Genomic DNA, 14,158 nt, shown 5'->3' with positions numbered 1-14,158 from the left:
TAAACCTCTTCCAAAAATTTTTTACTTAAGTGAAAAACCTTAATAAACTTTGGAAATCACATTGAAATTAGAGATGTTTTAAATTATTAGTCTTTTTCCCTATCTATTACATATTTTTCATAACATTAGACCTTAAATGACCACAGAAACTCAGACAATGTGGTTTGTCTTCTCCACTCTTGAAAATGCCTTATTTTCCCCATTTTAGCAGTAATAACAATGTCTTTTTCTCATTGCTTATAGGTTTCCAAAGTCCTTATCCTAGGATCAGGAGGTCTGTCCATTGGTCAGGCTGGAGAATTTGATTACTCAGGATCTCAAGCTGTAAAAGCCATGAAGGTGAGAGAATATGATCTTCATTAGAATTAATATGCTTCCTTTAATGAGTCTAATTAGTATTTTATAATTTAGATTTATGACACTACCTCTTTTCAAAGTTGCTATAATTATTTTCCTTAACTGTGCCTTTATAAATCTTGTATTAAAGAAGCTTGATCACGAGTAAGAATTTCAACTTTCTCAAATGTGCACATCTGTAAATTGAGGTTAGATTAATCTCCAAAATTATTTAGGTTATTGCCTACTTATAGTGAAAACATATATAAAGCCACATTTATTGATGCTGTTTATTTCTTTTGAGGCAGTGAGCTTTTCAAATATACTTGTCTTTTATGTGAAAGAGAAATTTTGGGCATCTTTGTTGCTTTAAAGTCCTTCAAGTGCTCTACAGGATGCTTTGGGTGTCTCTGTGGTTGAAATGGGAAACTCTGGTTGGAGGAGCAAGGGCAACAGTACATTTTGTTCAGGTTTTAGAAATTATTATCTGTCACTAGGGGACACAGTTCTCTCATCAGTGCCTGGGAAATGGGATGATATGGCAACATTTTCAAGTAGAAAAGAGGATTTGATACACAGGTGTGGAAGGACATCCTCCCTGTTTCTTTAAATCCTCTGGAGATCTCTCAACACTTACTGTAGTAAAATAAAACTTTAGAAAAATTCTATTGTATATTTAAGGTATTTCTCTTGAGCAGTTCAGTTGGTAACCCTCATTGTGCTAATCAGGCCATTCAGAGGCAATGTGAGCTCTTGGTGACATTGCCTCAGGTTTTGCAGTGTAATGCCATTCACCAGAGACCAGGCTAGTAGAGGGCAGCATAGAATGGCAGAAAAAGACTAGGATAGCAAACATGGAACAAACAGTTGGCCACAGGTTTTCTTTTTGTTAATATTCTATAGTCAAAGATTTTCACCTGATGGGTGTCTGTTGAAGAAGTAGAACACAGTCTCAATGAGTTTACTCTTTTTCCCATTTGTTTTCTTTTTTTTTAAAATACTCTCCTCCATTCACGTACATGTACACTCACATATTTTTTGGGATACATTTTGAAAATGATGTTTTACTTCTTTGTATTATGCTTTAATTTCTCATTAGATAATTAGAGACTGTCCAGTGGTTTAGATTAGTTAGAACACAATCTAAGTGTGTTCAGAGTTTAGAATACTTTTAACTAGTATACAGTTTTTATTCTATTTGGGAGTTTTACAAACAATTAGAATTTTTATAGTTTGTATTTTAATGTGTTTTACATCAACTGGGTAAAGTTATACATTTTTAACTAAAGAACAGGAATTATTAGATTATATTGTGATCACTTAGAAGGTTAATAACTAGAGATGATTTTTAAACTAAAAATATTATAATTGGCACATATATTGCAACAAGAATTAGAAAAATAAAACAAAATGATTTAAAATTAGGATGGCTTGAAATAAGTTTTAAAATAAATGAATACTCATGTGTATGTATAGGATCTTTTCCTGTATAATTTGACTTATAAAAAAATCACCATATTCATTGTATAGCACATTCAGAAAAATACTTAAATATACTAACATTTGTTGTCACTTTTCTTCAGTAGGGAGGCTTTCTATAACTTCTGTTGCTGATGTGTTGTCAGTTGGGACTCAATGATTAAAATTCATCCCATATTATAAAAGCATTTGCTTATCTGTTTGTATCTTCCTGACATTTTATTAATAATATTACTCTTAAAATCTTGAGAGATGACTCATATTGAGGAAAGAACATAGGATTTGAATCATAACACTTGAATTAGAGCCCTAATATTGCCACTTATTAGCTATGTGACCGTTAGCAAGTCATTTAACCCTACTTAATCTCAGTTTCTTCATCCAAAAGGTTGAAATCTCTTTCATAGTCTTGGTATAAAAATCAAATACATTACTAAAAGTACATTACAAGCATTAATTCACTATTTGAATTTAAAGCAGCATGAAATATATTTAATGTTTTATTCAGATCCTCCCCAAAGATATGTAGGGTTTTCAATAATAATTTCTATACCTTTATCTGAATATGTTGTTGACTTTTTAGAAGAACTTAAAATTGACCTGCTAATGTAGGAAATAATTAGAACCATCTGGCTGTATTGTATAATAATTATTTTGCTAAGTATCACCCTCATCCTGGTTTATAATACAATTATCCTTAGTAGCCTACAAAAAGAATTATTTTGAAGGTCTCTCCTGATGTAAGGAATAAGATTGAGCTACGAATACCTTCATATAGATATATGCATACATACACACACACAGACACACACACATGCATGCGTACACATACATAGTTTTATTTCTTTTGCCATATGGTTTTCTAAATATAATATGTACAAACAGTTGTATAATGTTCTTTGTTAAAGCACTACAGCAAGCATGAAAATCTGGAAAATAAATGGAAACCAGCAGAAGGCTCTCAGTGCTTCCAGCAAGAAGGGAGCACATTATTCTGCATTTTAAATGTACATTCAATGTTCTTCTTAGACAAATAAATAGAAGGGGGAGCAGCTTTATTTAACTTTTATTTTAGGTTTGGGGGTAACACGTGAAGGTAAAATAAGATCCTTTTTGAATAAGCAAATATTGAGGGAATTCATTACCACCAGACTTGCCTTACAAAAGATCTTGAAAGGAACACTAAGTATAGAAAGGAAAGACCGCTACCAGCTGATACAAAAATGCACTTAGACACACAGACCAGTGTCACTGTAAAGCAACCACACAAACAAACCAACATAATAACCAGCTAATAGCACTATGGCAGGATCAAATCCACATATCAATACTAACCTTGAATATAAACTGGCTAAATGCCCCACTTAAAAGGAATGGAGTGGCAAGCTGATATAAAAGCAAAACCCAATGGTATGCTGTCTTCAAGATACCCATCTCACATGTAGTGACACCCCTATGCTCAAAATACAGGGAGAGAGGAAAATCTACCAAGCAAATGGAAAACAGAAAAACAACAACAACAACAAGGGATACAATCCTAATTTCAGAAAAAACAGATTTCAAATGAACAAAGATTTAGAAAAAGACAGAGAAAGGCATTACATAATGGTAATGAGTTCAATTCAAGAAGATCTAACTATCCTAAATATATATGCACCCAACACAGGAGTACCCAGTTTCATAAAGCAAGTTCTTAGAGACCTGCAAAGAGACTTAGACTCCCATACAATAATAGTGGGAGACATCAACACTCCACTGTATTAGACAGATCATCGAGGCAGAAATTTAACAAAGATATTCAGGACGTAAATTTGACATTGGACCAAATGGATCTGATAGATCTTTGTAAGAACTCTCCACCCCAAAACAGAATATACATTCTTCTCATCACCACATGACATACTCTAAATTGTAAGCAGCTTTCATATTGCCTGTAGTTCTATTTTATATTTACTAATTTAAAATTTTTGGAATATGTTATTCTTTTAAGGTTGATTGAACTACAGAGTTCAGTAGTATTTGTGGATCTCTAGATAAATTGTACAGAAATGGTCTCCAGCTTTGCCAATGGTGGCAAAGATCACCTTGTGGTAATCTTCATGAGGCAGTCGATTCTTTTGTATAGTTTCATTTCCAAGAATGTCTTCATTTCTTTCACCAAATGCTTGTCTTCCTTTAACTTCCATTTACTTGTCCTATTATGGATCTCTACAGCCCACAGATAACCTAAAAGCTTAGTTACCCCATGTTTCTTTATTTAAGTGTGGTCATTCTCTTCTTTAGACCATATATTCATGTACTGGATTCTTTTGCTTCTTTCAGGAAGAAAATGTCAAAACTGTTCTGATGAACCCAAACATTGCATCAGTCCAGACCAATGAGGTGGGCTTAAAGCAAGCCGATACTGTCTACTTTCTTCCCATCACCCCTCAGTTTGTCACAGAGGTCATCAAGGCAGAACGGCCAGATGGGTTAATTCTGGGCATGGGTGGCCAGACAGCTCTGAACTGTGGTGAGTTCTTATAAGCTTAATTGCAGAGTTTTGACATATGCACTGCTGTGTAACATATTTTATTTGAACTCATCTAACAATTGTGCTTTGTGTGTTCATAAAACCTTTCCTCTAATGTGTGAGGAAGCAGTTAGCAAACAGCCACTTAAAATAGTCATATGATGAATATTACTAGTTAATTTCACAAAATAGCTGAGAGACAAAGAAACCTTTCACTTTAATGCTCCAGAGTAGCCAGTAGGTTTCTTAACTTTCTCTACTTTATCCCAGGATATTGTTTTTCTCTGTTGCTATTGAGGTCTTGAGAACTATTATGAATGAAAAATGAGAATTAACATTCATTAAGTGCTCTTAGGTATCAGCCCTGTAGCATTTGCCTCTCAACCATATTTTCATGATAACATAGATCAGTCTTTCTACTATTACTACATACGTCTTCTGAGTCTACTGCTTTGTTCTCTTCAAAATTCTTCAGATACCATCTCACACCAGTTAGAACGGCGATCATTAAAAAGTCAGGAAACAGCAGGTGCTGGAGAGGATGTGGAGAAATAGGAACACTTTTACACTGTTGGTGGGACTGTAAACTAGTTCAACCATTGTGGAAGACAGTGTGGCGATTCCTCAAGGATCTAGAACTAGAAATACCATTTGACCCAGCCATCCCATTACTGGGGATATACCCAAAGGATTATAAATCATGCTGCTATAGAGACACATGCACACGTATGTTTACTGCAGCACTATTCACAATAGCAAAGACTTGGAACCAACCCAGATGTCCATCAATGACAGACTGGATTAAGAAAATGTGGCACATATACACCATGGAATACTATGCAGCCATAAAAAAGGATGAGTCCATGTCCTTTGTAGGGACATGGATGCAGCTGGAAACCATCATTCTCAGCAAACTCGAGAGAACAGAAAACCAAACACCGCGTGTTTTCACTCATAGGTGGGAATTGATCAATGAGATCACTTGGACACGGAAAGGGAAACATCACACACTGGGGCCTGTTGTGGGGTGGGGGGAGGGGGAAGGATAGCATTAGGAGATATACCTAATGTAAATGACGAGTTAATGGGTACAGCACACCAACATGGCACATGTATACATATGTAACGAAACTGCATGTTGTGCACATACACCCTAGAACATAAAGTATAATAATAAAAAAAAATTATTCAGATCTTTGGAACTAGATCATGAATAAGAATCTCTTTAGTTCGTTTGGGTAAGCAATTGGTGATATAATTTGTATGTCAAAAAAAAAAAAAAAAGACAGGCAAAATTAGATGGCTAGATAGTGAAAACACAAACCATTTTGATAATAATTTTTTAACCCAGGTAGGTTCTCATATATTTGGGATTTTTAAAATTATACAATCTCATTATAGAAATGAACTTTAGGAGGAAAGGGAATATATTGAAATCTTAAGGCTCAGTATAATACTATGACATTTATTAATAAGGATAAAAATGATTTTCAGAAGATGGTAATATAAGTAATAGTAGCATCAGTAACATATTTTGTCAGACTATCTTCAGAATTTTTATTTCAATTTTTTTCCCTAAGTGCAATTCTATTGTAGACAGTGGTAACTTCTTGGATTTTAAGATAAAAAAAATAGTTGTATAGTTGTATTCAGTTGTCTGCTAAAAAGGGCATAAAATTTCGAGATTTTAAAAACTAATCCTATTTGGTTCTTCTTTAGGAGTGGAACTATTCAAGAGAGGTGTGCTCAAGGAATACGGTGTGAAAGTCCTGGGAACTTCAGTTGAGTCCATTATGGCCACGGAGGACAGGCAGCTGTTTTCAGATAAACTAAATGAGATCAATGAAAAGATTGCTCCAAGTTTTGCAGTGGAATCGGTAAGGATTCTTTGCTTTGGAGAAACGAGGGCATTATTTGTCTTGGGTAGTAGGGAGAATGATTTTTCATGCCTAATAATAATAGTTAAGATGATCATACTTGTATGCATTTTCTTCTAGAAAAGTGTTAATAGTTTGGAAATATTGTATATTAATTACAGCACTCAATGCTGAAATGATAGGTATTAACATTTTACTTTATGAAAAGGGAAACCTAAGTCCAGAGATGAAGTGGTTTATCAAGGCTTGAAGTGCCAATGAATCTCCGATCTCCTGAACTGAAACTAAGAACCATATCAACTTGCAATACCAAAGCAAGTTTTACCTTGTTTCTGGGATCAGTCACACATTTTGCATGTGTGAATGCCCTGCAAATGAGAAATTGGCTTTAAATTTTTTTTGAAAGAAAATAAACATTTTAGAATAAAATGGATCCAGTCAGTAAAATGACTGGAAAACCTGTAGTTTAGATATTTAAGAAAGATAGATTTACTTTTCTATTATTTATTTCCATTGCCTCTTATGCCTATCAATAAGCTATTACTAGTTATCAGGAAAAAGAATCAACTCACTTTATATCTGTTTTTGCCCCTGGCTTTATTTTTGACTTCAGGCTTATAGTTGGTGAAGTGGGGGTGCCAAGGGCCGTGTTAAATGCAACTTCTCCATGGTAGAAACAGGCACGCCCTTAGGAATGAAGCAGTCACTGCTGGGACAACTAAAAATGGGTTCTGTATGTTTCAGAAAACAATGCTACCAAGTATCTTTTGTGTTACAAACTTGTCAATCAAATAATCCCAGGATAACTCTGCTGCACAATTTGGGAAGCTCTTGCCATACATTTATTCTTTCATTGCCAGATTTAATTATGTCCTTGCTTCCCCAGGATAAGAAACAGGCATATGGGAAAGGTGTAATTACATTCCCATTGGTAGTGTAATAATATTCCATGACAGAAAAATATAGCCACCATATGTTGTATTCTGTAAGTTAAAAAAAGATTTCCAAGCTTCTGGGACTATTCTCAGACTGAGCCTGAAAAAGAAAAATCTCTTTATATACTGTGTTTCTAATGGTTTATTGCGGTAACATCAAGTTAGCTTCAGCAGCAGAGAACCTGGTTTCATTAAGACAGAGACTTTTAAGCTGCATGTAAAAATCCAACCATTCAATATGGCACCCATTCTCAAATGAATGATGATTATTTCTGCTTTGACCATGGTTCTGTTTCAATAGGACAGGATAAAATTTACCACAAAAGTATATTTCTTAAAAGCTATATATATATATATGTGTGTGTGTGTGTGTGTATATATATATATATATATATATATCTCCTCTCTTCTCGAATTTTACTTAACATTTGAATAACAGCATTTGCTTTCCATAATGTGAGGGAATAATAGAACATTTCCATATTCACTCCCCCCAGATAAGTTGGTTTACCTGATTGCCAGACTTCCTTGGTGTGGTCTCTCCTGTCAGTGTGCTCAGCTTTTAAAATGTTGAGTCCTTGTTCTTGTTGACAGATTGAGGACGCGCTGAAGGCAGCAGACACCATTGGCTACCCAGTGATGATCCGTTCCGCCTATGCGCTGGGCGGGTTAGGCTCAGGCATCTGTCCTAACAGAGAGACTTTGATGGATCTCAGCACAAAGGTGTGTATTTTTGTAGACAATATTCTTACCAACCAAAAAAACTGACTTGATATACCTTTTCAACTAGAGAAAGTTATGTAGATGAGAAATTACATTTTCTTTACTTATTAAATCATGATCATGTTCTCCAAAAGCGTCTTCCAAAAGATGACACTTTCTGTTTTTTTTGAGACAGAGTCTCACTCTGTCGCCCAGGCTGGAGTGCAGCGGCGCGATCTCGGCTCACTGCAAGCTCCGCCTCCCGGGTTCACGCCATTCTCCCGCCTCAGCCTTCCGAGTAGCTGGGACTACAGGCGCCCGCCACCACGCCCGGCTAATTTTTTGTATTGTTAGTAGAGATGGGGTTTCACCATTTTAGCCAGGATGGTCTCGATCTTCTGACCTCGTGATCTGCCTGCCTCGACCTCCCAATGTGCTGGGATTACAGGCATGAGCCACCGCGCCCGACCAAGATGACACTTTTGAGAGAGTAGTGCCGTGCAACTGTTCATGCCAGGATGCAATGATAAACCACATGGTTCAAGGTAAACCGGTGGTCACTTTACCTCAAATTCCACCTTTATAGTACAATCTATTGACTTCAGTAAGATGAACTTAATTTAACTCCTTCTTCCTTTGTTTCACAATCTACTCCCAAATATTTAAAATGCTAAAATATGTTTTAGTGGTTAAGGAAAAATAGGACATAATGTCTCATTTTTAATTTTTTTTTGAAATAATGTGGCTGGCATGGATGACATCCAGAAAGTGAAACAAAGCACATTGAGTAGTGTGACTTTATTCAAAATTAAGGTGTCTAAAGTATACATGGTATAAACCTCTCAGTACAGTAAATGACTGAACTCCACCAACTGCCATATATTCATAAAAACACGAGAGATTTGAGGGTTTATAATTTATTTTCTATCAAAATCACTTTAACATATTAGGAACGACTTCTTTTTTTGCCTATTAGAGGAAAACCCTTGAGAAAAGTAAAGATATGCTACAAAAACTAAATTAGAGACTAACACAGAAAATATGCTCCAGGAAAACAGAGACTTTCATCTATACTCTATTTCCACAAAATAGAACAGTGCGTGGAAATACCAGGAGCTCAATAATGCCTTTGAAGACTGAGTACATGTGCAGCCAAGAAACCTGTGTAACCTACATGGCAGTCATAGAAGTGAATTTGACAGAATTACTGTGAGGCCTATTTGGGGGATTATTTAGGAAATAGCTCAAGGACAGCTTATTGCTTTATCTTTACTTACTTTTTGAACTGAAGTGAAATTAGACCCTTGAATTGTTGGCGTAGAATTTTGAAAACAGGTAAGTACAATTCAGCATATTTAAATAACTCCAATGGGCAGACTTACACATAAATAACTTGGGTTTCATTTTTCTAAAGTTGTGAAAATTACAAAAAGGGAAACATACCTAACATAAATGTTTCTTGTTTCCATCCTGGACATATGAATCATGTATTTAAAGCAAAAACATGTTTTTGAAGATAAAAAGCTTATTTCCTCTAGCATGTTAGATGCTCCAAATATTTTCAATATTAACAACTTCATAACTGCCAAAAGTGGCAATGCATACTTTTTCTCTATTAATTTTTTTTACTCTATAAAAAAACCAATCTGAAGACTGAACTTTTCATGTAAGAAAGTTTATAATGAAGAGAATTTTGGAATGAGATAGCTTTCAATTATTTACATTGTGCTCAAATGATCAATAGTCCTTTAAATGGTTTTTCTTGTTGAAGAAAAACCCTCACTCTTCCCTTGAGAATAATTAGTTGTATCATTATGTCCTAAACAATCCCCTTATTCTCTTGAGGTTATAATTAGCACCATGAAAAGCTGCATTAACTTACCCAGGTCCCTAAGTTAACTTTTTGTATAAAATCAAAGACTTTAAAAAATAAAAATAAAAACAAGCTGAGGAAACAGGTGAAGATAATTTCAATTCCCTGTATCTAAATACCCATTTCACTTCTTTATAATGCAAAATACTTTTCCAAATTTATACCCTTTGTTTCCTAGATTTCTTCTTTTAGCAGGCAACCGGAATGACAAATTAATCATTATTAAATTGTTAACATTGGCTACTGATTTTTCTAACCACTTTGACAACCTCATCGTGGGCAGCTGTGGGGACAAATGTGTCACATTTTCAGTTGCACGTGCTGGAGCCTGTAGTGATGACTGAAGTTTAAAAAATCATATTAAGGCACATTACAGAAAAACTTACATTGTTATTATTTTAATGCCTATGAATAATTTGAAAAAATTCAAACTACTTTCCCTTGCACTGTTATTCCACATCAAATATATTACAAGACAATGAGACATTTCTCTCTTGGATTATCAGCCACTGCATGTCCTAAGGTCAGAGATTACCACTTTCCTATTTTGGGTTCAGTATTCTACCCATTGTGGGTGTGCCATAAATATGAAATGATAATTATGCTAATTCATGTATGCTAATTCATATCTGTCTAATCAGGCATACATGATATATGACTCAGAGTATTTAAGCATTTAGGCAGTGATTAACCATAATAATAGTCCCATATGATTCTTCTAATTCTCAAGTTTTATATGCCATCTTGGCTAACTGTTTACAACCATCATCATCTCCTTTCTCCTGCTCATCAACATCAACTAACTTTTATTGTGTGTGTCACTGCACAAAGCACCCTCAGCTATTTTAGAGAGAGCCAGAGTCTTTAGACTTATTTTTCCATATTTATTCACACTTATCACATTTTCTGGTTTCACAGAAGCCTAGCTGCTGAAATAATTTCATTTCCCTCTGCCTGATTGCTCAATTATTTTCTCTTTTTCCTAAATTAGTTTGATTTAATGTCATATCAGCACTTTGAATGGCAAGCCTCAATAATGTAAATCAAGCATATTCACTGCAGGATGCTATTCCTAGTACCTCACTGATTTTCTGACACATTGTGCCTTCTGTGCAGGAGAGAATGGAGATGGGGTTTGAGAGTTCAGTGCTGACCAGGATTTATGCCAGGGTATTTTGCCAAATATCCTTGTTGAAGCCAGAGATTTTTCTTACTCTTTGATATCTTTTGCCACCAATTTCTAGGCCTTTGCTATGACCAACCAAATTCTGGTGGAGAAGTCAGTGACAGGTTGGAAAGAAATAGAATATGAAGTGGTTCGAGATGCTGATGACAACTGTGTCACTGTCTGTAGCATGGAAAATGTTGACGCCATGGGTGTTCACACAGGTAGGCAAAGCATATCCAAGAACTATAGCAGTGCTTTCAGCTCATTTTAGCAATGTCTTTGATGGCCATGGCAGTCTTTATAAAGTTGTTGTCTTTAAATTACTATTTCTAGTAGACAGACTAATGATAACATTTTGGACAAGTATAGTATTTTACAGTATTGAAAATATTCTTACATTTAATTTGATCTTCACACAAACCCTGTGAAATAAGGAAGATATTATTATACTGATTTAATTGAGGAAAAGCCAAAGGTGAGCAATATGGTAGAAATAAGAGCCATAAAACCTGATGTTGAAAAATAAGAAGGGAGGTTGAGAAGGTTTAAAGCAGACTGAGATGTTAGTCACCCAGTAAATGAGAAAATAGGCACAATAATAGAAATAAGTTTCTCAGGGAAGTACACTAGTTAGATAAGAGGGCAAAGATGATAACTTAGGATTCAAAAGTGCTAAATTTGAGGTGTGAACAGAACTTTCAAAAAAGGGAGTTGAGAATGTGGAGATAGAATTTAAGAAATAAAATAGAAATAAAGAAATGGATAACAAAAACATTGGAAACTGTTGGCATAAAGGGGATAATTGAAGTCATAGGCATAGACAAAGTATTCAAGGGCATAGGTATAGAAAGAGGAGAGAATAGGGTTGAACTTTGAACTCTGGGAAACATTTAGATTTATAGGGCAGGGGAAAGAGGAAGTATTACTGTTGAATATAGAAGGGGAGAATAAAGAGTTAAGAGGAAAATCAGGGTAGAACTGTAACAACTAAGCCAATGCAAGAACTATTTTATCAAAGAGCTTTGTTTTTGGCAGTTTCAAATGCTATGTAAGACCAAGGCTGATTAACTAATTTGGCTCTTTTGGATGTCCAAGAGAACAATTTCATTGCAAAGTCAGTTCTGGGAGCTCTGTTGAAAGGAATTATATGGTATCGAGTGGTAAACAGAATTGGCAAACTTTCAAGAAGCTCATTTATGTAAAGAATGAGAGAGAAGCTTTGTATGGTCCTCTGACAACGTTGGGAGAAGACTTCTCGAGGCAGTGAAGATCTGACCGTGTTTGAAGGCAGAAGGGATGGAGACTAAGATTGCAAATATAAGGGGCTATGATGAGAGAAGTGAGGATGGAAAGGGATGAGATACAGAAAGCCAACTGATGAGCCAGTCTGAGTGATAATATTCTATGAAAGGAAGAACTTGAGAAATAATTTGAGATGAAGAGCAGGGAAGTTGAAGTCAATCTAGTAAGTAGACGATTGAAGCCTTGATAGCTACTTATTAGATAGATGAACTTGGGAAAAGTTAGAGAGGTTTCTAAAAGTACTGTATCAGAGTAACAGGGGGAAACAGGAATTGGGGAATACTTGATTTCACATATATATCCCAACAAACCCTCAGACTGTTCTGTGTCTTACATCATGCAAGTAGACGGTTAAGTCGGTGAAGTTGGTTATTTCAATATGCCACCAAGTAACGAGTGCTTCTTGGATATACAGGTGACTCAGTTGTTGTGGCTCCTGCCCAGACACTCTCCAATGCTGAGTTTCAGATGTTGAGACGTACTTCAATCAATGTTGTTCGCCACTTGGGCATTGTGGGTGAATGCAACATTCAGTTTGCCCTTCATCCTACCTCAATGGAATACTGCATCATTGAAGTGAACGCCAGACTGTCCCGAAGCTCTGCTCTGGCCTCAAAAGCCACTGGGTAAGACCAGATTAATTGACCATGAGTTTGCAGATTCTTTGCAGACAGAAATGAAAAATTGACAGATAGTGGAAGACTGTGCTGCATTTACAAACTGTGTTCCCCTTTTCTGTACGTTAGCTCCAAATCATTTATAGGACCCTGAGGACATGATTATTAATGAGCTTGCTGCCAGATTGAGGTAAATGATACTGCTAGCTGGCTTTGTTTGCTGGCTAATCATAAATGTATCAAAATCTAGGTGGCCAAAGCAAGCTGTGAAAAATCTGCTTCTTAATTGCACTTTGCAGATGTTGTTAAAAGTGCAGATTAATCCTTAATTTTAGTTTTCAACTGTTTTCTTCAGGTATATAGCCCTATAGCAAATAGTTGTCAGAAAATATAGTTCACTTGACTCAAGCATGCGATACACATTACTTTTATTTTATCAAAACTCCACAAGACTGAACAGTGTGGAATTTTTTCACAAGTAAATGTTACAACCAAACAAATCTGCTGTCTATGTAACAGCCACTAGCAGGCATGATTGGAGGTAAAGTTAATCAAAACCTTTTGTTTCTAATAATATATTTAGCATCTTACACTTAAATTATGGCATTTAAATGAACAAAATATTTACTTCTTTAGATTTTTTTACTTAGTTCCTCAGCACTGCATGGAGTGGCAAAAGGCATGTTGCCCTCTGTGTAGCAGTCACAATTCTGCATTCTCATTTGGTTCTTCTATTGACCATGTGATTTGGGGCACATCACTCATTATCTTTATCACTTTCTTCATTTGTTAGATGGAAGTTGTACTAAAGAATTCATTTTTAATTCTATAGTTCTATGAATTCTTTTCTCAAACAAAATAACCCAAACTGACCTTCTGGATAAAGACAGCCAAGTTCTCAAAGTGTTAGTTTTGTAAGGAGTCCAAAGTTCAAAGACTATGATTGAGGTAAATGATACTGCTAGCTGGCTTTGTTTGCTGGCTAATCACAAACGAATCAAAATCTAGGTGGCCCAAGCAGGCTGTGAAAAATCTGCTTCTTAATTGCACTTTGCAGATGGTGTTAGAAGTGCAGATTAATCCTTAATTTGGGTCTTCAACTGTTTTCTGATTGAGGTAAATGATATTGCTGTCATTCATACTTTGGAGACAGGGCAAGGACCCAAACTTGAAATGCCTGCTCCCTTGTACCTGTCTTCTTAGGTACAGATATGTATATATTTTCTCAAAAAATATTTTGCAGATTCTCATCTTAGTGGAGGTTAAACACAAATGGAGGTTAAGCTTTATTTATCAACAAAGCTATTGATTTTCGGTTGAAGAGGTGAAGGTTGAGATTTGTAGCAATGCATGTAGT

At 35.5% G+C, this 14,158-nt stretch overlaps 1 protein-coding gene across 2 annotated transcripts in view; it reads left to right on the top strand.

Annotated features, from left to right (window-relative positions):
- Nucleotides 1–14,158, top strand: part of CPS1 (carbamoyl-phosphate synthase 1) — a 133,851-nt gene that overhangs the window by 49,335 nt on the left and 70,358 nt on the right. For both annotated transcript variants that reach the window (XM_033230408.1, XM_033230407.1), the window contains 6 exons: nt 244–339; nt 4,138–4,327; nt 6,047–6,204; nt 7,734–7,862; nt 10,959–11,103; nt 12,600–12,810. In XM_033230408.1, coding sequence (XP_033086299.1) covers nt 244–339; nt 4,138–4,327; nt 6,047–6,204; nt 7,734–7,862; nt 10,959–11,103; nt 12,600–12,810 — 929 coding nt within the window. The remainder of the gene's footprint in view (nt 1–243; nt 340–4,137; nt 4,328–6,046; nt 6,205–7,733; nt 7,863–10,958; nt 11,104–12,599; nt 12,811–14,158) is intronic.

This window comes from Trachypithecus francoisi, unplaced genomic scaffold (assembly GCF_009764315.1).
Source record: "Trachypithecus francoisi isolate TF-2019V2 unplaced genomic scaffold, Tfra_2.0 Lachesis_group13, whole genome shotgun sequence".
NCBI classification, from domain to species: Eukaryota; Metazoa; Chordata; class Mammalia; order Primates; family Cercopithecidae; genus Trachypithecus; species Trachypithecus francoisi.
This window is presented reverse-complemented; position numbering and strand designations above follow the sequence as displayed.